This window comes from Leuresthes tenuis, unplaced genomic scaffold (genome assembly GCF_036924035.1).
Source record: "Leuresthes tenuis unplaced genomic scaffold, fLeuTen1.0.hap1 SCAF_6, whole genome shotgun sequence".
Classification (NCBI taxonomy): Eukaryota; Metazoa; Chordata; class Actinopteri; order Atheriniformes; family Atherinopsidae; genus Leuresthes; species Leuresthes tenuis.
This window is the reverse complement of record NW_027325360.1, coordinates 24,161,835-24,189,304: the sequence shown is the minus strand read 5'-3', so window position 1 is coordinate 24,189,304 and position 27,470 is coordinate 24,161,835. Positions and strand designations below refer to the sequence as shown.

At 39.0% G+C, this 27,470-nt stretch overlaps 1 protein-coding gene across 1 annotated transcript; it reads left to right on the top strand.

Moving 5' to 3' along the window:
- Positions 1-586: 586 nt before the first annotated feature.
- LOC140310167 (transmembrane protein 132D) lies at positions 587-27,419 on the top strand. Its single transcript, XM_072388356.1, has 9 exons — positions 587-1,057; positions 7,019-7,895; positions 13,130-13,267; positions 17,531-17,723; positions 19,313-19,456; positions 23,158-23,363; positions 23,607-23,871; positions 25,414-25,605; positions 25,701-27,419. The coding sequence occupies exons 1-9, from the start codon at positions 898-900 to the stop codon at positions 27,018-27,020; spliced, it is 3,495 nt and encodes a 1,164-aa protein (XP_072244457.1). The 5' UTR covers positions 587-897; the 3' UTR covers positions 27,021-27,419.
- The last annotated feature ends 51 nt before the right edge of the window (positions 27,420-27,470 follow it).

Here is a 27,470-nt window from a genome sequence, read left to right as displayed (position 1 = left end):
GATGACTTAAGGGGGAAATTAACCAGTTTTGGGATTGTACATAATAATTTACTGTGGTAGGAGGTGAGTGTAATTGGGGGATTAATTGCATGAAAGAAATTACTTTTCTACCTAATTTGGAGATACAGGCCCATAGCCAACAGGCTGTATGAATAACACCTGATGGCCAAACATGTTTACTCAGATGATAGAAATGGTGGAATAATTAAAAAAAAAAGTAACATCTGAGCACGCTTCAAACAGAAAAAAAAACAATAAAATTTTAGGGCTACTTTTCCCAACGAAAATGTATTTTCGTCCCAGTCATTTGTTGCTGTTTTCACTGATTAGATAATAACAAACAATGATATCAGTAACACATATTTTCAATGTATGCTGACTCTGGCTCAAAAAGCAATTAATCAAATCAAATTATCAAAAGTCATCAAAGAGCCTGCGCGTTAAAATAATTTCTTTTAACACTAGACACAAACCTCACGCAGGGTTAATCCTACCAGCGGCGTGCCGGACGCGGCTGCCTGAGAGGATGAACAGTGACACATGATGAGTTTAGTGTCCTGAGGTTTGTGCACAAGACAGTCAGAGATCTGCAGACAGCCTTTAAACACCGCAGACTCTCAGGCGCGGTAGCAAGACTGGGAGACTGACCCGATCTGAACGTCACGGATAAAAACGCTTAGTTCTCCGACGCACCGTTTCAGCTCACGTCCTCCGATCGGATACAAAGTTTTCAAGAGAGACGGTTCCAGGATCATTACGCACAACTTTTACGCATAGCCGAGGTGCTGCCGATGAACAGATCTCAATACGCTGTCCATGTACCTGCAACGTGGACTACGCCACATTTTTCTACTTCCACAGGTGCGAGTATGGTGAGAGCGCGAACTACAGGAATGAATGAAACAATTTGCTCCATACTCTGCTGAAACAACCGCACGGACGATGGGGGGTTACCCGGAACAGCGAGCAGCTCGGCGTGCCAAAATGAGCTTTGACTGTCAGAGCTGGATGATCTTACAGATTGTTTTTGCAAGTATTACAACAGTACTCACACAAGGTAAGCAAGTTCAGAATAAGTATTTGCTTGTTTGGATTTTTTTAAAAATCGAAAATAGGTAATCTATAAGGAATCAGTACAAGACCAGCCTAAGTGCAGCGAAGTGTCCTAAGCTTCTTGGGACGGCCCCTTTTAATCTTTTACTGTGTCTTTGATAAACATTGAAAACAAATGAGCTGGTAGGCTGAAATCTTGTTCTTGTGCATTATGTTCCTGAATGCAGGTCAGTCTACACTCAGCAAGAACGCCAGTAAAGCAGCTTTCTCTAAAAGTGTCAATTCTAAATAAATGCCTCTCAATTGTGTTACTAACATCTTACTCAACAGTTATAGAGCATCACAGAGAGGCTAACAGGATCATAATTAGGCGTCTTACTTGAGACAAAGAGGTGTTAAAGCATTAAGCGGGGCATTTAACAGTTAGGAATAAAATTACTTGATGGCTATATAACCAAATTTGAGTGATGTCTTAATGCTCAGTTCTCTCCCTACTTTTCCCTTATATGGATATGTCTGGTAGAAAAACTAGGAACTCAATTTTCACACTGAGTAAGGCAAACATGAGCCAGACAATTTACATTCCAAACCTGATAATGAAAAAGGAGGGGAAAAAAGCACATCAGAAAGACATTAACTGCAAAGCCGAGACCTGCTCCTTAGACAGCCACTTCTTGGTAACGGACGTGGGTTGATTTTTAATAAGAGAAGAAAAAATTGAGAAATTGTGATAAAACTGATTTTTAAAGCAGCTTTGAGAGTTTCATTGGAAATAGCAATCCTAACCAATCAGAGCATAAGCTTAAGCCTCCCTCAATCTCTCCGTCTTTCCTGCCCCTTCTCCATCCTGTCCGCCAATATTTCAGATCCTTGCTTCCTATATGATCAAGTCTGGATCTTCTTTACATGTTTTTGCATTATAAAGTACTTAAAGCATCTAAGATGAAAAACAAAGCTGTAAAGACTTTTTCAAGATGAAGAGATTTGACCAAAAGAGGCATTGTAAGCATCTTTCAAGCCTGGGCCTGTTTTGCAGCTTTGCTGTCATCCACAAAAATTTCACAATAATGACATATTGTCATTATAGTGATTATCAAACAGCAAAACAAATGACTAAGTGAGTCTTGATCATAAAACAAATGTCACCAGTGTAGTGTTGTGAAAGTTTCATCATTGTTTTTGGTTAAACAGTATACATTGCGCACAAGCACAGGGCTACGAACAGATGTGAGTAGACACCGGTGTTCGAGACTATTCATCCAATCGGGTTCATAATATTTTGACTAGATGTCATGAGGACATCAAATTTTAGCACTTGAGTTTTAAACATTTGTATCCATCATCTATCTTAACCCAAGTGTCCTTATTGTTTTTCACCTGGCCTTTAAATATCCAACAATGATTTAACTTTCTGCAGCATTTTACAAAATTCATGAGTGCCCTAGCAGCATTTCTGTTCTCCAATATATGCAGCGGCTTATCTCCCAAGTGGGCTAAATGTTCCAAAACACAACATCAATAGAAATCCTTGTACTTAAGGTCCTCCTCATTGGCAAGCTGTCAGGACCTAATGAGAATCCTTAATGCTCTATTAAAGTTAGATGCAGTGGAGAGGTCAGTTGGTCAAAAGATTAAAAACAAGCAGAGCTAACACTAGATTAAAAATGTTCATTGACACAGGTGCATAATTAGTGTTAGCAGCATCTGGATAATTGCCAACACTTTCTTATTTCTAAGTATTAACAGTAAGCTTATTTCTACGTATGTGACCTACATTTGATAAAAAAAAAAAATCTGTGACAGAATGAAAGAAAAATGATGAGTCAAAATAAATATTTTGATCTCTCAATTACTATTCAAAATACATAAACCCATTGCCTTCTGTAACGCTACTGGGAACGTAAAGCTGTATTGCACATATGGTAAAAACCATTAGCACACATTAGAATTCACAGCGGATGCTAAGGCTTTGTGCATTTTAATGGAATAATAGAAAAGATTAATTACAAGGGTAGAAATTATGCTTAAAGACAAACGCACTGAGCAGCTGTTGGTTGCCATGCCAATGCAGAGAAATGACGACTGAGCTGCAAGACAAACTACAGGGCAAAATATTCTTCATTACATACTACAGTGTGTTGTATTAAAACCAGTGAGGAGGAAAATAGTTCTCAAATAGATAAGTAATTTTTGTCAATCTTAACTCAGATACAGCCCTCGGAAAACCTCAGCTAAAGTACTAAACTTAGTTCATGAAAAGGACAGTGTTGTATTTTATTTAATTGGATAGAATTCAGGATTTAAGATCATAAGAGAAAGAAATATTTGATTGAAAATGGTTGGAAGATTGGCATCCCAACACGGATGCTTTCTGACTCAGTCAAGTAGGAGTAGGAGCTAAGTTTTTCAGAATTAGAGATTTGAGAGGAAGGAGCTGGAACAGTTGGTGCAGCGGATTTGCTCCCATGTTTATCAGTTGAAGGCACATGTCATGATAGAAGTTTTACTTACATTGCCAGACAAAGTGAAAGGGTTAATTTCTCAACATGCCATTTACAAGTAGTCCCTATAAATTCTGTATCTGAATGGCGGGTGATGTCACAAGGTGAGCTAACTGTGCAGGGATGATCTTGCATGTGTTGTAATTTGTTACTACAGTGGTGGCGTTTCCCCCCTCTTGTACACAGTAAGCTAGTTTATTATTAACTCCAACTGGAGCTCTTGCCAGCATTGGTATTACACATCACATCTGTCACTGTGGCCACTGGCAGGCAAAGCCAGTGAAGCACAGATCTTGACTCCAGTCCCTACCTGACGCAACGCGTCGCCCACTCAGCAAACAGGACTGACACTTTTGTCTGTGTGTGGAAAAATAAAAATAAAAGATGCTGCTCAGTAGACGTGATTGTGACATGTACAGTATAGTCATTGCTTTGAGAACCACCAGGCCATGTTGACAGGCTTTTTGCTGGGGTGGAAGAGTGAAGATGAAAGACAGAAGAGAACATGACAAGAAACCCATCAAATGCCAGCAGTCATAAAGTGTATGATGAATGATTTTGATATAAAGCTCTGTATCTTCCTAACTCGATGCATGAAATTAATAATTTAGGGACAAACAGCACTCTATATAACATCTTTTATCATTTTTTTGTAAATTTTTTAAAGAATGTGTTTTTTTTGTGTTATTTGCTATTGGTATGATACTTTTTTATAATGCTGTGTTTCAGTATGCAGTAAGCTTTGTGCCGGCATCCATTGGTTGTAATTATTAATTGAAACAGAGGAAACATCAATGTGTTTTTTTTTCTTGATCCAGATAAATGGTAAATGCACTCACGTCAGCTGCCGTAATATTCATAATTCTATGAAAATGGCTGTTTAATGACAAAATATATTAGTTGGATGACCTCATGTTATTGTCCCCTGAGGCCAGCACTCACAATTAGGCTTTTAAGGCAGATCAGACAGTATTTGTTTCTGAGCTTTATATGAAAATTTATTCTATAAATATACTTAGAAGCGGTTTTTAATGAAATCAAAGAGACTTTCATTTTTAAATCTATTATACCAGTTTACTAGATTACACAAAATAACTACTGCATAGATACAGTATACATTTGAAAGAATAACAACATTTTTTTCATCAAAATGTATTCTTCAGGTCTTTTATTTTTGATATCATCAATCTGAAAATGTCATTTAAAATCCTATATCTGTATATATATATATATATATATATATATATATATATATATATGTAAATGTAAATATAAAATGTATTCTTCAGGTCTTTTATTTTTGATATCTTCAATCTGAAAATGCCATTTAAAATCCTATATCTGTATGTATATATATCATCTACAAGATCATCTACAAGAGGTGAAGCTGGGACAGTTGAAAAAAAGGTGAAAGCACAATTTAAAATGTAATTTGTTGAATCAAAAATCCTATATCACTGCAGCAAACAGACTTAGATATTTACATAGTTTCTGTCGGTAATTAAAACAAAACTTAGATTTCTTTAGATACAACACCAATCCCCAAAGGGTTTAAAAACAAATACTGATTTCCCAACAATACGTAGAAAACGTATCAAATTTGACTATTTCATGAAAAACATTCGCTCATCTTAAATTTGATGGCTTTGGGAGAGGAATGTTGTTGCATTCTTGTCTAGGTGCTTAACAGCGCAGGGTCTTCTCTGTTGTATTTTGCAATTCATGATGCACCAAATGTTTTCAATTGGCCAGAGTTCTGGACTGCAGGCAGGCCAGTCCAGCACCCAGACTCTTCTACTATGACAAAGTAATAGATGCAGTATGCAGTTAAATATTGTCTTGTTGAAATATGCAAGGTCCTCCCTGAAAAAGGCATGGTCTAGATGGGATCATCATTTAGAGGGATGTTGCTCTAAAATCTGTATATACATTTCAGCAATGATGGGGCCTTTCCAGATTTGCAAATTGGCAGTTTCACAGACACTAATGCACTTCCTTACCATCAGAGCTGCACACTTTTGAACTGAAGTGATAACAAGCGACATGGCGCTTCTCCTCTTTGGTCCAGATGAAGCAGAGCATGATTTCCAAAAGAATTTTACATTTGAAGCGTCTGATCACAGAACACTTTTCCACTTTGCCTCAGTCCGTTTTAAATGAGCTGTAGCCCAGAGAAGACAGCAGTGTTTCTCAGTCATGTTCCCATATGGCCTCTTTTTTTGCATGATAAAGCTTTAGCCTGTATTTGTGGATGCCACAGTGACCTGTGTCCACAGACAATGGTTTCTGGAGGTTATCGTGAGCCCATGCAGGGATTGCCATGACAGAATCACGTCTGTTTTAAATAACGTGCTGCCTGAAGGCCCGAAGATCACAGGCATCAAATTTAGATTTTCAGTCGTCTCCCTTGCACATGGAGATGTCTCCAGAATCTCTGCATTTTTTGATGATATTATGAACTGTAGATGATGGGATATTCAAAGACTTACAATTTTTAAATTGCTCAGGAATTTGTAGACGCAATTTGTTTTGCAGATTGCTAACCTCTGCCCATCTTTACTTCCTCTCAAAGGTTGCCTTTTTTCCCCAATCATGTTATTGATCTGCTGCCAACAAAGCACCTACAGAAGTGTATACTTTCCAGTCTTTTGCTGCACCCATCCTAACTTTTTTCAGACATGATACTGCAATCAAATTCAAGATGACCTAATCATTTTTCATGAAATAGTAAAATGTCTATTTTCTTTTGTGAAAGAAATATTGGTTGTCTCAACTTTGTTAAAATTGTGGTTTTAAATTAAGCTATCTCATCTTGAGATAAAAAATGAAGATACAAAACAATCAAGTTTTGATTTGAAAAAAAGAAAAAGAAAAATTGGCAGGTATGACAGGTATGTTCCTTGCGTCCATACTCAGCAAACGATCTGTTTCTTGTCATTTCAGTTTTACCTTACAATTGAGTGGTCTGACTATTGGGAGATCATTGTTTACTTTTTCCATCTTTAACTCTTATCTAGTTAGTCTAGAAGTCTTTATACTTTATAAATGTATTTCACATTTAGGTCAAGAGTTATTCAGGTGCAGTCTGGTATAAGGACACTTCTAGTTCAGCATAATGGTTTCAGTACCGGGTTCATTTAAGGTGCACATTAGTTCCATTACATTATTGACAATTAGAATTGGACACATAAAAGTTTTACCAGCTTATATTGTTTGTCATACTATGTAGAGGGTAAGCTTAAAGCTTTATCTCAGAAGCCGATTTAATTCTTTGATGCCCTACTCAGCTGATCAGTTGGCCTTGGCAGGCCTAATGCGGAAGTATTTGCAGTTTATTCTCAATTGTAGTGTATCAAATTCTTAAGTTATGTTTTTTTTTCTACAAATCATGTGGCTTAGATATGTGGTTATCAGATTTTCCCATATCAACAAGTGTACAACAATGTTATATTCTTATTTTACAGATTTGAGCAGTAAAGAAGTGACTGACAGTAAAAGTCCAGTGCCTTTCCCTGTCTTCTTGCCAGTTGACTACGATGTTCGGGAAGCTGACTACCTCCTCCTTAAGGAGGCTGGGCAGGACTTCATGAGGAACTCCAGCATGCAGAGCCACACACAGCCCATTGTTATTTTAAGAGCCAGCCGCCAGCCAACTGTCAATGCCAGCTATGGCAATATGTCCATAGAGAGGGTTGTGCCACTGGACCTGGTCCAGTCAGTGCAGCTCTTTAATGCCCCAGAGATCTTTACATTTAACTGGAAAATCCAGGCCTTCGTGCTGACGCCCCTGGTTTTCTCCTCCAAGCCCAAAGTCCGAGTGCTCTTCTATGTTGCAGGGAGGGATTGGAACAGTGGGGAGATAGCTGTGGATGAGCTACCATGTGTGACAGTATATGCTTTCTGGCAAACTCAGGAGGTGAGGGGTATCTGTGCCACAGGATGGGAGAGGGGAACCTGCATGGCTGAGCTGGTCCCTGCGCCTGGCTGGTTTGCTCCAGGGTCAGAGGGTACCAGTAGGGAGAGGCAGGATTCATCTGTTGGGAACCCTGTGGAACTGTACTACCAGGCCCAGCCTCGAGCCAATGGGAAGTGTAATTATGTGGATGGAAATCGTTGGAGTGGCTCACTGCAGCAGACTGAATATATTGCTGTCACTCCCATGCAGAGGATTGGAAGTGTGCGCCTTCTGCAGGTACCTAAAGGAATGGCGACACTTTCTCGGCTGAAGCTTGGGAACGCCATTGTCATACGGACATCCTCCAAGCCTCTGAAAAAGACTGACATCGCCACTTTCTACATACTCATGGTCAGCTCTGCTCAGCTGACTAACTTCACTCTAAGGTACAGTTGTGTTTGCTGTTCAATTCAAAATGGGTAGCTGTTTCACTGACAGTATTAGTCATTTCCCCTAATTCTTGCATAAATCCTGTGGCATCAAAAATAAGGCCATATTAGGGGCAGTGAGATATAGCATGGATTATGGCATTTCTCTGAAAATATCATGGTCTTTCTGAGAAATGAGAAGATTATTTGCTTGTGCGCAGCTTGATAACATTAAGGGCTGTTTCAAGAGTGGTAGGCTGACATGGATCCAATAAAGTAATGCATGAATCAGTATTCTTAAAGGGCGTGCTCTATGTCTGTGCTGTATCAGTGCACTGCTGGTGAATATATGAAGATCATGTGGATTAGTAACATGGCCCAATATGAATTAAGACTATTCTGATTTGGCAATGCAAGATGTTCCTGTTTTATTTGTGATGAGAGCATTTCAAGTGCCATCTTTAATATAGTTGCTCCTCTGAACACCTTTGTGACATCTATACATGTATATAAATGTATATGTATGTATATATATCATCCTCTTGAAGAGGAGAGAGAGGCAAGAAAAAATAGAAAGAAAATCAAGACTGACCTTTTGTCTTTGTCAGTTTGTTACTCCACTTTCTAGGGGCAAATGATGCATCATAGGAGATTGGAAGTTAAAGAAATTATTCGAACTTGCTCTCAGCATATCCTTGATATTTTCTTGGCCATCTGCAACCTTTTGTTATGGTCATCCAGATGGAGATCAAACAGAACCACACTGCGGCAAAGCTAGATTAGTCGAGGTTACCTGTCAGAGCAGACAGGCAGAGATTTACACTAACCTGATTAGAGACAGATTTTTTTTCCATTTAGTTATTATTCAAGACACTATCTGCTTTACTCCAGCTCTTGAATAATGATCTGTCAGGAGGCATACGTTTTTTTTTTCCCTAAAATGTCTCAGTTATTAATTTGGTTTGTTTGAGCATGTCATAAATCTGTCGTTGTCTTTGAGTGGTGCCTGGGCAGGTTTTCTGACTTTGGCCAAATAAGAAAGTCCATTAAGACTGGTATTCAAAAGTAGGTAGGTACCTGAACAACAGTTACAGTCTGTGCTTATATATTAAAAAAACACTACAATGCACAGTCAATATTTCCTAAAAAAAACAAAAAAACAAAAAACAAACTTGATTTAGTTCCATCTTGGCTTGCTTATGCATGCTCCAATGGAGTTGAGCAGTTGAGCAGACAGTCATGGATTATTAATTCTCTTTTTGAGTTCAATTGTGAATCCCGGAAGAGGTAAATATTGATTTTGCAGACAAGTGTGTATAGACTGACGTGTCCTCCTTGTCAGCTTTCAACATTTCTCTCAAGTATTATTGCACCAAAATTAAAAAAAAAAAAAAGATTAAGAGGTAGGTGTTTTATCCAACATTTCAGTCGTTGCAGAGTTTACTGGTGTATTGTGTGAGCCATTAGATTCTTTTGTATATCAGTAGCTGCACATGAATGCACTTCAAAAGGAGAGGACATGGATTTATATTAATTATCTGGTTCCCTTTTTTTCCTGTGACTTTATTTTATCTGAAGCAATGAAGCCAAAAATGAAAACCTAATTTCCCCTCTTCATCCTGTCACTTTTAATCATTGTTGCCTTAACTAATTCACCTTTCCACGCCTAAGAACATGAATTAAAAACAGTCAGTCATGATGTCACTTCACTTTTTTTTCTTCTTCTTTCTTTTCCTTGCTTTCTCTTATGAACACTCAAAGTTAATTTTCTGTCTTTGTCCTCTCCTCAAAGCTATAACTATATTTGATGGGAAGGTTGGCAATATTTCTGAGAATCTTTGCAGCAATCAAACTTGTTATTTCCCTACAGTTTATAATAGTGAGCTAACTTTGAAATGTGATTTTCCATCTCAAAGATACTATGGACTAATTGCTTGATTCAGGTTCATAGTCAGTAACACATTGCTGCCCTCACCCAGCTTTTTTCACATTAACAAGCGCCATGCATTCAAACTTCAAAAGCTGTCTGTGCACTTTATCACTGTCTGGATGTTCCATTAAGGTTTGCTTAATATTCTCTCATCAGCATTATAAACCTATTATTGAGGACTACAGCCCTAGTCAAGGGATATACAAATTTGAGGGTGACTGAGAAAAAGACAAGCTGCACTTGTCTGTTTCAGCAAAATAAACCATTCAATAATTCTATGTGAGGCTTTGATCAAGGTCATAGTTAAAATGTTGTCCTGCTGTCATTCAACTAGCTTCACGAAGTGCAATTGGAGTATTCCTTTGTACACAAAGTTGAGTGGAAATAATGTATGGGCATACAATTTTCTGTCTACTTGCTCTTCACAGCTTATAAAAGTCAGTGATTAAGGCACAGCTGTTTGTCCTGTTTAAGGTAACACTGTGACATTCAATTAACATTGGGCTTCTGTATCTATATTAAACTTTCAATGAGCTTTTCAAACAGTTAATATGATCCTTCATCTGTGTAACGAGTAGAGTTTTACATCCATTTCGAAAGCTGCGGTGCTCACCATCTGGCAGCAGTGTTGGCACAAAGGTCTCCCCAACTCCCCAAATTGCTCCATAAGTACAATAAGCACGTTGCTGATGGCTGGCCATCAGACTGGCTAAACGGTGGACATTTGCCTGCATAATTAATGATTGCATCTGTTTCTGGTTTCACTGGGGTTCACTGGTAGTGTTGTGGCGTATAATTTCAAATAATTCACAAAGTTAAAGATTTAATCACAAATTATAACAGGGAAATAATTACAAATAGCATGTGAGATCTCCAAAGCAGTACTGGTGACAGAATGCATAGAGAACGAGGTGTCTCTGTCACATGAAGGAAACAATCTGTCCTCTAGGCCTTAGATCATACTCAGTTGCTGGTTTACTGTGCAGTGTGTATGCATTTTAAAAATTTGTTTTGTCGACTTTGTTGGTTTTATCTCTGAAGTCAGTGTCTAAAGAACACTTCTTTTTTGTGCATTGACTTGTGTTAGTATTTTTACGTGCAGGCATGTGCATGTGAGTAAATGAAGAGTATGTAAAAAAGTGTTGCAATAGTGCCACTCATGACTTGTCCGGTCAGAAGTGAGATGGATAGCAGGTGCAGCACCTGAGTGCTGCTTTTCACATGCACTGTCAGGTTCAGTCTCCACAGTTATCTATCTTCTCTGCCCCAGTGCGTCCCCCTGCCCCGCTGCCTCAATAGGGCCTGCTAACTAAAGCCAAGGAGACTGGTTTCTGTTCCCAACCATCCAGAAGAAAGAAAACGCCCTTTTGATTTTCCAGGGATTCATTTATTTACTTATTTTGACAGAGTGGAAGCTAAGAGATGGATATGTCTTGTTACTGCCACTTTATTATTAACCTGCTCTTCTCAGCTCAATACACTGAGGCGTTTCATCATGTCAGGGCATCATTAGATTAACAGCCCTCCTAAGTTTTTCTCAATAATACACAGGACATGCCATCACTGTTACCTCACCAATTACAGGGGATTAAAGGTTTACATCGTTGGAAGCAAACTGTAAAATCACACTGCAATTATTATTCTCTGTAGTCAGCAGTATTGTAATTAAATCCTGAAAAAGAAATGTAATGTTGGTTAAACTAAAGCTGAGGTAGGCAGAGTGACATAGGAAGGAAAAAAAATCGCAACTTTTTATAAATATTGCATGCGCTAAGTTGGATGCATTGCATGTGGATCGTGTTTTGTCCTCAGGATGTCTTTCAATTAAATATAAAGCAACTACAAGGAGCCTGTTAGCTTGGCTGGGCATAAAGAAAGAGAGCAGGGAGATTTCTACAATTGTTCCTGTGGCTGTTTTATTTATTCATTAAAAACTAGGTAAATATTACATTTGATTACAGCATTAATTGTAATTGGATATCGTTGGCATTATATTATTGTCATTGTGGGTAATAGGGTGCAGCCCCTTTCCATCTTGTTATCTGCTTAACCCTTAAGCCCTTTATGTCTAAAGTTGATCTTTCCTCACTGTGTGTTTTCCCTCTCAGCTGTTGCCTTTGCTGCCTCAGGGGAATCTTCTGACTGAAAACAATTACCCCTTTCTGTTTTCCTCTGTCAGTCACTCTAATGCATAGTGAAGCTAGTTTCAATTACTAAAGAGAAACTATACAGCAACCTTAGCTACAGTAATGCCTTCTCTTTTCTGCTTTATTTGCTGTTCACAGGTAAAAGCGATTTAATAGGTTAGCTTTTAATTTGTAACAGAGTAGCAAAACTGTGGTAGAACTGGTAGAAAGTATAGCCTAGTTTTTCATTAAAGTGTCCTATGACTTTAAAACTGTGGCATTCATCTGTGTGTGATTATCACCAAAATGTTTTTATTTACAAGCCAGGATGATTGTACTGGATGATTTCACCTCTTCATGGTGTGCTCCCTCAGTGAACTTGTGTTAATCAAAATAATGAGCTTCTGCAGTGAGCAGGTGGAAAGGAAACAGGCAATCTTCATGATTGCCAGAGATTATACCTTTACTGAAAGAAAGGACTGCTGTCTTATTGTTTAACTGTAACCTTAAACCCACGAGTTCTTCTCATTACGTGATGGATGTGCAAAGGAGGGCTTCCTCACTTTGCACATGCAAACAAAAATGTGCAAAATATACACACCAGTGTGTCAATATATCAATCATGAAGCGATACTCGTATGACTTGGTTTCAGATTTTTAAACTAAGAAGTAATACTTGTTCCATTGTTGCAGCATTGGGCAGGATTTTTTTTTTCTTTTTGCTTTCGTGTCTCTCCTTACTCTCTCAATCCTTACAGAAGAGTATCTCATTAACATTTAACCTAGTGCAAGCTGCTTATGCAGGAGAAAGCCTACTGGGAAGGTCTGTTCTGCTGCATAATGCACACCATTTACAAATTAGAGACCAAGAAAACTAATAATCCATCAGTACGTTTTAAATCATGAGAGCACATAAGGCTAAATGGAAAAGATAATTTTCTTTGCTCCCTCAAAGGAAAGGGGAGGGAGGAGTGAGGGTGGTCATGTATCACTAATTTTCCACATTTTATTTTGCAGGTTTGCATGATCCATTTCTGTTGTAAGATTTCTGCCTATTTGTTCCAAAAAGCCTTTACAGCGATAACCTGAACAAGTGTTTTGAAGGATGAAAACTATGACAGGGAACTAAAGATGTGAAATACATGTATATACAGACGTTTCACATTCTTGACCTTTTCATTTTTGACTTTTCACAGAGCATCAGTAAAGAAAGGCGTGACCTTTCGAACAGCGACACCAAGTAGCTCTTTACTCTGGGACATCACTCTGGATATGGGTGCAGATGGAGCTATTGCTGTTATTTGTCAGAGAAAGGCCCTGATACCTGGAAAAAGGCAAGCCTATAAACACTTCATGTTATTCATCACTCTCTATTCTGGTCTGGGCTATTTATTTGTTTCCCTTGTTGAACCTTGGTTGGGAACTGTATTGTCTTATAAATATTTACTCTTGAAAGTGTGGTTAGATATCAGTGTGTCTTAGTCTCAAGTTGTTACTGTAAAAGAGGCACTATTGTATATCTATTCACTATTGTTGTCCTGCAAAGCATATAGTCTCTGCACCTGAGGAGCAGAAGACAAACCGTCTGTACTGAACAAGTCTCACACCAGCTTACAGCATACTGTTCTGTGTCCCCGAAGGACTTTTCTTATACTCTCTAAGCACAGGTTGGCTGCAGGTGCACCTGTAAACCCTGTAAGTGGGTATTACCTTATTTTTCTTTCCAGCCCACCTTCCTGCATTGTAATTATATCTAAACATTTACCAATACCTAGTGTCCATGCATTCCTAACATGCAGAAAAACACATTTTAACCTGAGACTGTAGGATTAGAGATTCGTGGTGGGTTACATTTAGATGTAACAGTAATACTATTTACAAGACATCTGCAGGTTAGCTCTTAGGGCTTCTAAGAAATACTGAATCTCATTAAACAGGGCTACAAACAATCTCTAGTGCAGTTCCTAGAGCAGCAGCCTCATTTCATTGGACTGAGATCAGTTGAGTTCTGTTAAGGATTAAGTAGGTGACTTATTATTTTTTTAACATTTGGGATTGTGCTGTGTTAGCAACCTTCTACTCCCACACCACCAAACAGCACACACACAGATGCCTAACCTACTTCTCAATATAAAAATGGTCTTTAGAATTTTAATTTCACCTCTGTGGGACTGTTATATTTTGTGAACAGCTATTCATAATGCTTATTTAGAAAAAAAAACAGATGATACTACCTATGGCATATTTAACTGTAGGAAAATGCTTTCAGTATCGATTAATTTCAACCATCATGTCGCATGCTTTAATTTTAGGTTACATCACACATGTATAGTTTTAGTTATATTTACCATTAGGTTTTTGTTAAGCAGGTAGTTTGGTAGGGATTTCTTGTTCAGTAGCAGCACACATACATCTTATTGATTAGAGAAATATCAGGAGAAAAATACAGAAATGAGCTTACTGCTGGCATCAGTGTCTTTCTATGATCTTCTTACTGTTCTATGACCACACTTTATTCATGACAGTCACCCTTACTATATTGAATACAAAAGCAAACATATTGTAAATAATATAATGTGTATAGAACATACTTTAAATGTTAATATATTTCCATGGTGAAACTTGCATGAGTGTGGGACTGAGTGAAACTGTTCACACTTCAGCACCACGGACAGCGTGGTGCTGAAGCGTGATCAATCTTGCAACTGATATGTCAGAACTGTGGTCAGGGCTTTAGTTTCTAACCCTCAGAAACTTCTTTCAGGGAAGAGATAATAAAGTCAGGCAAAATAGACTAACACATTCAACAATAAATAGCCTCTGCCCCTGATCTCTTTCTGTTTCTCTGGGATGGAGAAGTAGGATGGCAGGTTGATGCAGGCAGGAGGCATTTTGGTAATTATGTAATTTTCCTGAAGGAAGATGGCATCTCCTCCTACTCTCTCAAATCTCATACCGTTAGCATCATCAAGAATAAAATCTACCAAGTTGACCATTTGAGTTTGATGAGTGAGTTTGCTAACATTAACTGATTAACAAGAACAGTGACTTTATAGTAAAACAACCAAAATAAAAAAGTGGACAACCAAATGTTTGACTTGAAGAAGGCACTAAATTAAACAAGCAAATGAATGAACAAACAAAACAAACAAATACATAACTATAGATTGCTGATGTTAGAATTTTTTCTGTGGGAAGCCTAAATGTCTGCACAGATCATGAGCTCTTGGTGGCAGAGAAAGGTTAAAAGGTACTACAGTCCATATGATTAATTCCACTGGGGACTATGACTACTCAATTAATCTTTAAATCCACACTGATGTTGAGATATTTAATTTTAGTTAAGGATAAACCAACATGATACTGATTCTGTTAAGATTTCTCCATGAGCTAACAGTGCCAGCTAATCATGACACCAAGCGTCTTACTTGTGATAATCATGTAAAAATTTGTTGTATTTCAAGCTTGCCAGGGAACCCAGAAATGAATTCTTTGAGATAGCGTAGGAAAGAAACGCTTGTATAACTAAAGTGCTAATCTGTGTGTGGATGCTATCTGGAAAAGAGCAAGTGAATGCAGCCAACTTTACCAAGATGAAAAACTGAAAATAAAAATAGAAACAGAACAATCCTTGGTTAATTTTGAATTAAATCAGTTATCTGTCTCTTCTAGAGTGAATTTCATACAATATATAAGTTGCTATGGTTTCTATTTAATGAGTATATGAATACAGAAAAGGGGTGTTCTGTCTGAAACATAGACAGAAAACTACACTTACTGTCAGCATAAGTTTGACCTCATTAAATAGTTTTCTCTGTTTGGCATGGATTATCACATATAACAACTACTTTGTGGGCTAACATATTTTTTGAACCCAGTTAATGGCTAATCCTCTAAAAATGTGATGAAATTGGCCGAACTCGTACTGAAAGCTTCTAATATTGCACTTCTGTTGGGATTTCTTTGACTTTTTGTCGTGGTGGCTTTGGTGAGCTTGAAAAGTGTTTGCTGTATCAGAACATTAAAGCTTTTTTTTTATCCTGCATTGAAGCAGCTTGGCTTGGATCTTAACATGCTCAGACAGACTGCAGGACATAAACACATCGCTGATGATGTTGTTGATCATTCCCCTTCAAGCTTCACAAAGAAAAAAAAATGACAGGGGGTGTAGCATGATGGCAGCCTCTATCGAGTGGATATCGGTGTTAATGCAGACTTAAGGGGATGTGCGGTGCAAGCATATGTGAGTCAAGCATATCTTCTTTTAACACTTGAACAGAACGCGATTACTATCTTTTAATCTCAGGTCTCAAAGCAATATGTCACTATGATTATATTACACTAAATCTCCTTCTTGCCCTTAATAAGATAAAACCTTTTGTATGCTTAGCTGTTGAGCTTTGAACTTAATGGATGATTAATAAATTTGATTTGCAGTTCAAGATTGTTGTTAATCTTGTGCAGAGAGATGGCTGGTATACAGCTACCTTTTCATGCAATAAAAAGGACTTACTATGTGTTGGCGCTACTCTTGACACTGATTTATAACATGTATACACTAGTGAGTCTGATAAGGTCCATGTGGTTATGTGCATACTTACTGTGTTCTGGAGCACCAATATATCTTCTCTGTAGTTCAATACAATGACGAGAAATAAAATCCTGAAAACAAAGTTGGACCATGCAAAAAATGTAATCCACGGCAACACTATGTTCTAGCTGCCATCACTGAGAGGCTATCATAAGTTATAAAAGCTCATACTTTTGTTATGTATGCAGAAAGCCACTGTCCTCGGACAATCTATTACTCTACTCAAATTCAATACTCACACATTTTCCAGGACAGGCCCTGCTGCAAAGAGAAATTCAGCAGTTTTAATTTATTTTAGTCTGTGAAGTGCCTGAAGATGCAGAGCCCTCTCCAAAGCTGAAAAAAAGAGGCCAAACATGTCTTGTCACATCTCCTCACATTCCTCTTAGAAATTTCCTCACTTTATATCCATGGGGCCAAATTCAAAACACAGCACTATAAATTCTAAACTGGATATCCCTAAAAAATCTGCATCCTACTATTTACATGGATTTACCTAACCCCTTATGCAGACCAGTCACAGCCCCAGCAGCCTCCCCACAGCAGTATAACAGTGGGCCTCACATAAACTGCTTCATTAGGGCTTGTTGTATGAAGTATTCACCTGGCCACCAAATTCCCCAGATACCAGTCTGATGACATCTGTAGGAAGCAAGTTCAATCCACAAAGACCCCACCAGCAACCCCCAAGCCCCAAAAGATCTATTGTTTTGTTGTAGGTTGATGGTGGATCAGCCACTTGGGTTCAGACTAAAATCTTAGAAGAAATTCAAGGACAACAAACCAAACAACTAATAAACAAATGCTAGGATTTACACTGTCTCCTCCAAGTATGGGTTTAAATACAGCATAGTTAGTGGCAAAATAATCACTGCACGGCATTGTCCCCATAAACTCAGGGCTCGGGACAACAGCTGGAGACTTTATAGTCAAGTAATCACATTAATTATTAGCAGCTTTCATATTGTATCTGTATACTATTTCCAGTATTTTGCTTCCCATTTAGGCTTGAAAGCAGCCTGCTGGACGTACTTCAGATGGACTTCGAGGTTGAGGAGCTGAGTAGTCCTCTTGACAGCCAAGTTATCATATGGAAACTGGAGCTACCGTCTATACCCAAAAATGGAGGCAAGACTGAGGGAGCCATGAGGATTTATACAACCCAGAGAGACTTTGTTGGCCTGGCTCCTCTTGTAATGGTGAGTTGCATGACATGCTTTATGTCATATCTAATCATTATGAAAACCAGCATTGATGTCATCAACAGCAGCATTTCCAATAACTGCCAACACTTATTGTGCATCCTTTGAGTACTGGTGGAGGAACGTTTTATAAACTGCACTTTGCTCTGATCTATTCCTGTCTGGATTGCATACAGAAGGCTGCGTATGCATTGGTTTATTTTGCAATTAGGTTCTATTTTTAGCTGACTGTGACCTTGCGTTGTTGACTGTCAACTATCTGATGCCTCTTGTCTGTGTTGTTCTGCTCCGTTCTGGCATGCAATATTTGGTCATCCTTTACTCGTAACAGCTGCTTCATGTGCTGTTATTTTGGTGCCTCAGGCCTCTTCATCATGCAACAGTGGCTCTAAAATTAATCCATGACATAATCCCCTCCACTAAACACCGAACACTACAGTCAGAGTTATTTGTCACCTGGGCTACTGACCTTTTACTAAAAACACTGTTTAAGCGGATAACATAGATTAGCATTTGTTCAACCACATTTTAAAGATGAAATGTGTGACTCATACAAAATAAGAAAAGGCAAAAAACATTTAGTAAAATTCTTAGTCTGTATAGCAATTTATAGGCTATCAGCTACGCTTCTCACATAATAGTGTTGAGGTGCTTGGATTCATGACATCTTATGGGATCCTGATTTGTGAATTTGACCTGGTTCATCTCTTTTGCTGAGTAGAAGCTGACCTCTGGCCGAGGGCCAAGCATGAGTAGATTTTAAGGTCAGCTAAAAAAACAAAAAAAATATCAGATATGACCATCAGCTCCAGTTTTCCAATATAATAGCAAAAGCCTTTCTGATGCAACTTTCAGATTAGAAAAAAAGGTCAATTCAGCTATTTCGGCTAAGTGTCTCTTTAAATTAGATTTAACATATATTTCAAAGAACTAGGCTGCCCTGCACTGCTCGCAAACTAATTTACACAGACATTCACAGTATTCGATCAAAATATGCCAACAAATCAATAGTTTTCTCAGTTTCTTTAACTTTCATTCACCTATGAAAGCTTCCCATTAAATGAGGCTCTAGTCTGTCCATCCATTCATGAGGGACATGATTGTGGACAAGGGGAGCCAGAGATCAAACCGCTAACCCTGCCATAAGTGGCCAACTGCCAACTCAACCTGCTTCAGCTGGTGCTGTTTAATAATACACTGAAACTTCAAGAATAGGCTACACAGCACATACAGAGTGTATACTTTATTTTTAGTTTATGCCCATGGTTGTTTGGCCCTGTTTGAACTAATAAAGCATCCCTCAATAGGATATACTGTATGTACCTGTGCAGAGAAACCCAAGATTAACTCTCCTCTCTATCCGCCCATCACCTCAACTTAACCCTGCTCCACCCTGGGCTTCCTACACTTGTGGACTGATGAGTTAATGAGTCCGTCTTCATCTACTACCTTCGTCCTTTACTTGCTTCCCAGTCTAACTAAGAAAAACTGTTCGGCAGCTGAAACACACATAATTAGAAATTTAAGTACATAGAGCATGTTTATGTGTTATGATTGTAGCTCATTTTGCCTTTACTTCTCTCCAGGACACAGAGATCCTGAACACTGCTGTGCTTACTGGGAAGAAGGTGGTGATGCCTGTAAGGACAGTAGCTGTGGAGGAAGATGGAGTAGTCACAGATGTATCTGACTACACAGACTGCAGCTCCAGTGATGAAGATGTTCTTAAGGTAATATCTTCTTCTTTTTGCTTATATATCTCCATACACTGTATAAAGAACAATGCTATTCTGATTAATCATTTCTATTTTTTTGGACTCATATTCACATATAATAAAATTACTTCAAGCTTTTTCTCTGATTTCTTAAACCAGTATTCAGCTTTGTTTTTTCTTTTCTTTTTTTGTTTAAGCAGCATTGAGTAAAAAAAATTCAAAAGCAATAATTTTTCAATTGAGTCATTTGCATCTTGCGTGCCTGTCCTACGGCTTTCTCTTTCCACATGGTAACATAAAATGTTCACTAGACTCCAAGAACATCGTCCATCAACTTCCCTGACGATGAACTGCTTCTGTGTAAAAGGCCCACTTTGTTTACAGATGAAATTTAGAACAAAACTCAAATATGTTTTAAGTTAAAAGCTGTGACCTTTTCTTTGGGATAAACAAACAAGGTACAACGATATTGCCAAAAGTATTCACTCACCCATCCAAATGATTAAATTCAGGTGTTCCAATCACTTCCATGGCCACAGGAAACAGTCTGAAAGCACCTCGGCATGCAGACTGTTTCTACAAACATTTGTGAAAGAATGAGTCGCTCTCAGGAGCTCAGTGAATTCCAGCGTGGTACCGTGATGGGATACCACCTGTGCAACAAGTCCAGTTGTGAAATTTCCTCGCAACTAAATATTCCACAGTCAACTGTCAGTGATATTATAACAAAGTGGAAGTGATTGGGAATGACAGCAACTCAGCCATGAAGTGGTAGGCCACATAAAAGCGGATACTGAGGCGCACAGTGCGCAGAGGTCGCCAACTTTCTGCAGTCAATCGCTACAGACCTCCAAACTTCATGTGACCTTCAGATTAGCTCAAGAACAGTGCGTAGAGAGCTTCACGGAATGGGTTTCCATGGCTGAGCCGCTGCATCCAAGCCATACATCACCAAGTGCAATGCACAGCGTCGGGTGCAGTGGTGTAAAGCAAGCCGCTACTGGACTATAGAGCAGTGCAGACACATTCTCTGGAGTGACGAATCACGCTTCTCCAGCTGGCAATCTGATGGATGAGTCTGGGTTTGGCGGTTGCCAGGAGAACGGTACTTGTCTGATTGCATTGTGCCAAATGCAAAGTTTGGTGGAGGGGGGATTATGGTGTGGGGTTGTTTTTATTGAGCTGGGCTTGGCCACTTAGTTCCAGTGAAAGGAACTCCAGTGAAAGGAAGATTTTGGATAATTTCATGCTCCCAACTTTGTGGAAACAGTTTGGAGATGGCCCCTTCCTGTTCCAACATGACTGTGCACAAATGCACAAAGCAAGGTCCATAAAGACATGGATGAGCAAGTTTGGTGTGGAAGAACTTGACTGGCCTGCACAGAGTCCTGGCCTCAACCCAATAGAACACCTTCAGGATGAATTAGAGCGGAGACTGTGAGCCAGGCTGCGAGCCAGGCCTTCTCATCCAACATCAGTGTCTGACCTCACAAATGCGCTTCTAGAAGAATGATAAAAAATTCCCATAAACACACTCCTAAACCTTGTGGAAAGCTTGCCCAGAAGAGTTGAAGCTGTTATGGTTACAAAGGGTGGGCTGACATATTAAACCCTATGTATTAAGAATGGGATATCACTTAGGTTCATATGCGTGTAAAGACAGATGTGCGAATACTTTTGGCAATATAGTGTATGTCCTGGCTAATAGATTGACAGAATTTAATATATATTCATATGTATTAGGTGCAAGTGGGTGTTTGTTAAAAGGGAAGCAGGATTGTGTGAGGATGCCAAAAGGGTAAAACTGAATTAAATTATTATCTTTGACTGTATTGTACCTGTTCATTGCTTTTGTTCTAAGCTTACTGTAGTTCTCTGTGTATCTGCTGACCAGCTAGCAGCTTCAGTCACAAATAATCTCTTTAATCTTCTTAGTCTAACAGCTTGACTCAGATATCTTTTCTCTTCTGCTGTGCCTAAGGGGTATCAAATCTGCTAGTGATAGATGGGGGAAGGATTTATCAGGAATGGATAGCTCACATCACAAAATAAAAGCTAAACTAAATGTAATCTGCTGCGATGGCAAGGATTTCAAAAAGTGCAAGACTTAAAAATATGCAAAAAACATCTTTACTTGAACATGTCACAGATGGATGAATTCTCAGTTGGTCAAGAAGAACTTTTTATGATGTGATAGAGCAATTTAGCACTATTCCATCAAGACTGCACTCAACGCAAAATAAACTAAATTAGCCTCGTTCAAATTGATATACGAGTTCTGCACAGAAGGCATAAAACTTGTTTTAGTTGCATAGAGAAACTACAGTCACAGCTGGGGCATTGAAGTGAAGCAGATGTTTAATTTCTGACCGTCTTTAATACTGTACACGGTGATGAAAGTAAAATCCCTTTTTAAACAGGTTTTTTTCTCTTTATATTCAATAATAAAACACAGAGGGATATTCTTGGAAACAGATGAGACTGTGAATAGAATGAGTGGGTGTGCAGCACATTCAAACAGCATTCCCTTTAAATGGATGCTTCAGCGTTTCATTTGAAAATGGCTCAAGCCCAAGAGTTCTTGGAAGGTGCTTTCTGAAAAGAAAAAAAAAGGATGATAAATAATAGAAAGAACTATACATTATATATCTATATATCCATCTATATATGTCTCTCTCTCTATCTATATATATTTAAATATTTATTATATACTACGTGTGTGTGTGTGTGTGTATGTGTATGGCAGTGAAAATGTGATACCCAGATGACAGCACTAAAAAACCTTACATAATGCTCCATTTTCACTATAGATTTTCTGGGACAACTATTTTAAAGCTTTAGTGGCACATCTTTTAAATCTGTTGTTTATATGTAATATGAGTCATTTTTAGGTAAGAGGTCATTCCATCTTAGCAGAGAGGATGATGCATTATGTTGTGCTCATGTGCTTTAAAGCTTAGGTTTCTTTCACATCATAGGCAAAGGTCATTGACCGTTGCCCAGAAAACACTCTCAAAAGTAGCCTGTCCCTGTGACTGCACATCCCCTTGATTATCATTAAGTTCACACAAATAAGTATAGGAGTCTGTTTGCCATTTGTTTTCCTCCTTAGGCAATCTGTCAGTCATGTTTTTTTCCCCTGCACAGTTCCACCCGCTTGTGAATGAATGCAATGTTGCGTTCATCATCTAATTTGTGTAAAGCAGCTGAGAGGTTGTTGATGGGACCTTCTGACACTCATCTCAACATTTGTATGAGTAGTTCTGCGAACCTGCAAAGGTCACCTTTGAAAGCTTAGCTGTAATGAATGCACTTGGCAGTGGGAAGCTGATGTCAGCACTGCACAGTAAGATATTTGTATTAACATAAAATCGCAATGCTGCCTCTAGCTAACGTTTCGGACTGGTGATCATCACAGTAATTCATTACAGCTAGATGACATTATTGTGGTAACATGCCGTGCAGAACTGCTTCGAGGCCATTTGTTGTTGAAAAAACAGCCTTTTTTTAAACAGTGACTTACATGAGATTTTTTATAAATATTTATTTTTTGTCATTGGTTTATGACTAACATCTTCTTTATGGACAACAATTTCTCTCTGAGTTTGATTAAGATTGTTTACACACATATGCAAACTCGATATTATATGGAAAATTTCAGTGATAGTTGTGTTCTCATGGATTGTTTTGTGTTTGTATCATCTCCTCTTTCCCAGGTTTCAGACAGGTGTGACTATGTTTTTGTAAATGGCAAGGAGACCAAAGGCATGGTGAAGATGATTGTCAACTTTACGTACAGCTACCTGACTGCTCAGCTTGAACTGAATGTGTGGATGCCCCGGCTCCCCCTGCAGATCGAGTTGTCAGACACAGAGCTCAGCCAGATCAAAAGCTGGAGGGTACCCATTCTGACTTCAAAAAGGTGGGAAACATTTGTTTCACCTAAAAATTCCCCTCATTTGGCTTTGAAACATAATTTAGTCCACGCTAATACAAATATCTCTCCAATGATTTAGGAGTTTGATTACATTATGAAATGTACTGAAATATCAATGTAATCTTATCAAGCAAAGACAAAGAGTTAAATATTCGAAGGGGAGCAGCTAGAACTATTTACTGTATGCCAGGTGTGACCTGAACATGTGTTTTTGTGCTTAAATCTAAGATCTGGATGGAACAGAGATGAAGTTGAAGGAAAAGGGAAAGGCTGCATGCTGCAGTATCAGAATGCAGTTGTGCGGGTGCTAACCCATTTTGTGGCAGAGCAGGAGGATCCACGGGATCCTACAGCCTATTTCCTGGGCCCTGATTGGCAGGTGGATGTCACAAGGTTAGTTCGATACTTCATGAAGGTCGAGGATCCTGGAGTTGCAAGGCTACAGGAAGGAAGGGTGCTGTCAGGCAGAGACATTGGGACCACAACCATCCAGGTAATAAACTTGACAAATAGTTTATGACAGTCATTAGTTTCAGCATCAATTAAGAACTAGACTTGAAGGGGTCTTTTCACTTTAAATAGACAAAAGTTGTATTTAGATTTGACAGTTTTCTTTTAATCTAATGAACAATGCTGATCCCAACAAGGAAATACAGTCATGTAACAAAAAAAATCAATCTCCCCATAAATTGTAAAACTTTACCTATGAGGACATGATGAAAACATTTCTGGTCCTTACCTGATCTGAAAGCAATGTAACAACGCATGGAATCTTACACCAGGTCATTATTCATCAAGCAAAAATTAAGCCAAATTAATGCCGAATCAGTGCGTAAAAAACTACTGCAGTAAATGATTCAGTAGCTTTGAGAACCACCGTTAGCAGCAATAAGTTGAAGTAATTGTTTTCTGTATGATGTTATCAGATTCTCATGTCTCAAGGAGAAATTCTGTCCCACTTTTCTTCACTTCATGAAGTTTGTGTGCATTATTGTATGCACAGCTCTCTTAAGGTCTTGACACAGCAATGGGTTGCGGTTCGGACTTTGACTGGACCATTGTAACACATTGGTTCTTTTGTTTTTCAGCCATTCTGCTGCAGATGTGCTGCTGTGCTTGGGATCCTTTTGCATGACCCAATTTTGCCCAAGCTTTAGCTGTCAGAGAGATGGCCCCATATTTTATTCTAGAATACGTTGATATACAGACACTCAGTGACTGCAATGTGTCCAGGTTCTTTGGCCTCAAAACAATCCCAAATTATCAGCCCTCCACCACTGCGCCTTACAGTTGGTATGAGTTGTTTGTGCTGATATGCTGTATTTGGTTTTCACAAAATGTGGTGATGGCATTATAATCAAACATTTCCACTAATCTGTCCAAAGAACATTGTTCCAGTAGTCTTATGGTTTGTTCAGATGCAACTTTACTTTGTGTTGTCATGTTCTTTTAACATTTAACATTCTGAGTTTGAAGACAGTCAGATATAGTTCTCTGATTTTCTGCAGTTTCCTCTAAACTTAGGGTGAACTTGCTGGGAGTCCATTCCAAAAACATTTGCAACTATGCTGAGTGCTTTTCACTTGTTCATAATCTTTTTTCCTGTAGAATGATGGACTTCTAATAGTTTGGAAATGGCTTTCTAACCCTTACCAGATTGATGGGCAGCAACAATTGCTTCTCTAAGATCACTGCCTCCTAAGCATATGATATCCATCTGAGGATTCCATAACAGCAAACTGCCAAAACTTCCGCTTTTATAGAGGTGCTCACACTTGCTGATAATCAATTAATCAAGTACATTTGATCAGCAAGACCGAGCTGCTACTTAATTTAACTTCAATTTCAATGGAAGCTGCAGGTGTACTTAGTTTTCACACACTGCTTCTTTTAGATTAGTTTTTGTTTAATAAATAATGACACTGAATAATACATCATTTTGTTAATCTTAGGTGGTATCTAAAGAGTCTGTGCTCCCTTTTTGACTCTTAGTCACCCCTTTTCATTAACTACACCTGACATTGTTCTATGACAGGTTTTTTCTCCACTGTCTGATGTCACCTTGGCTAAGACAACTGTCAAAGTCGTGGATGACAAAGTGAGCATCACAGAGTTGGGTGTCCAGCTTGTTGCAGGCCTTTCGATGACCTTACAACGTAGTCAGGGTAGCAATAGAGTCATCTTAGCTACAACTACCACACAGGAAGTTCTGCAGAGTCCCAAACAGGTAACAGTCTTTATCTTTTTTTTTTAAGTGTCTGTGTACTTAAAGTTTAGATTCAAAGTTCAATTACAGTTTTTGACATTTTTCTGTTCTCTTAGGAAGCTTTGGTCAGTGCCTGGGTACAGTTCAGTGATGGCAGCCAGACACCTCTTGACATTTATGATCCAGCCTTCTATCGTCTAACCATAACATCTCTGGATCAGGGGGTGGTGTCAGTTCAGGGCAAACCTCCAGTTGTAGTGGCAGAAGGAGAAGGTGAAGGAGTTCTGGTTAGAGTAGAAATGTCTATCTGTGAGGCCTGCCAGAAGTCTAAACGCAAAACTATTGTGGCTGTGGGAAACGGCGGCCTGAAGGTCAAATTTCAGGTGAACATTCGGCGGCCAGGCAGCAATACCCGCAGCCTAGACAGAAGCACAGTTGGTAACAAGGACAACAGCAGTGACTACGGGAATGACGGGGAAGAGGTGGACAGTGAGAGGAAGCAGAAGAAACCATCTCAGGATCCTCCATCACACATCTTAAACTCAAATAAAGATGAGAGTGCCATTCAGAAGATCACAACCACGATCAAATCTACAGAAAGATCCAGCGGCAGCCTTGGAGAAGTAGGCAGGACGAGTAATTCAGGAAGTGCAGACAGTCCTACCAGTGTGGTAAATGTCAGCCTCATGAGTAGCCCCAGAGATAGCAGCAAATTATACGACTCAGACAATATGATAGCGGAGGATATGAGCAGTGTTAGCTTTACTAGCACTGTGAAAGCTCCTGGCAATCTGGTTAACTACAACAATTTCCCAACAAAGGTGGAGACACCTGTGCAGGACACAACGGACATAGAAATTGGTGGCGAAGAAGCATTGGCTAACAGGCCTCTCACAGATTTAGAGATTGGCATGTACGCTCTTTTGAGTGTCTTTTGCCTGGCTATCCTGGTATTTCTGGTGAACTGCATCTCATATGTTGTTAAATTCAGGCATAAGAAGTCTCCCTCTCACGCTCAGGAGAACACAGGGCACAGGCACGACTGGGTATGGCTGGGCACGGATGCTGAGCTGGTGATGACTGTGCCAGGCAGTCCGATCCAGCAAGACTCCCACACCACAACCACTGTGATAGACATTGGGCCTGATAAAGCTGCCACCCTTTCCAGGAGGCCCAGTTGCTTGGCCTCTGTGACAGAGTCTCCCCTCAGCGGCTCAGGTTTGCCCAGGAACAAACCCATGCAAAGCGATTCAATCCACTCGCCCACCAGCAAGAGAAAGAGAGTACAGTTCACTACATTTTCCACACTGGAGCGCCAGCATTCACCACATCTTCCACCAAGGGAGAATGGTCATGGTATTCACTGGGTTGGGAAGGAGGACAGTTTTGAGGAGGAACCTCAAGTGCCCATCACAGAGCCTGGGGACCACTTATAACAGAGACCCTGATCAGACCTCACATGTACAGTAGATGTGACTTTGATCACCCCAATGCCTTTGTCAAGAATATATCACTTTTGTAATAGGCCCCGCTCCACATTTCATTGACTATTAAGGCCTTTTACATGTACATGTACTGTATAATGTATATACTTAATATCAGCAAGTGGATGTTTTGTGATAATGTCTCAGATGGATGACCAGATTGATTCTTATTTACACAATATTTACAAAACATTAATGCTGCATGTGGATATCTTCATCTCAACATTTTTGTATTCACGTACTGATATGTATAGAATGCAAAGACGCACCGAAAAAGAATTTCAAAATACAAATTCCAATTATAATAACAAGCCCAGTCTAAGATTTTTTTAACCAGAAGTCTGGCTTTGATTAAAAATAATTCCACAATTTGTTTCTATCATATTAATATTATATTATACT

What these genes read in the sequence shown, in the direction of transcription:
- LOC140310167 (XM_072388356.1), top strand. Translation starts at nt 898, where the DNA reads ATGAAACAATTTGCTCCATACTCTGCTGAAACAACCGCACGGACGATG. An exon ending in CCCATTCTGACTTCAAAAAG is followed by an intron (nt 23,364 to 23,606) that starts GTGGGAAACATT and finishes CTTAAATCTAAG; the next exon opens with ATCTGGATGGAACAGAGATG. An exon ending in TTGGGACCACAACCATCCAG is followed by an intron (nt 23,872 to 25,413) that starts GTAATAAACTTG and finishes GTTCTATGACAG; the next exon opens with GTTTTTTCTCCACTGTCTGA.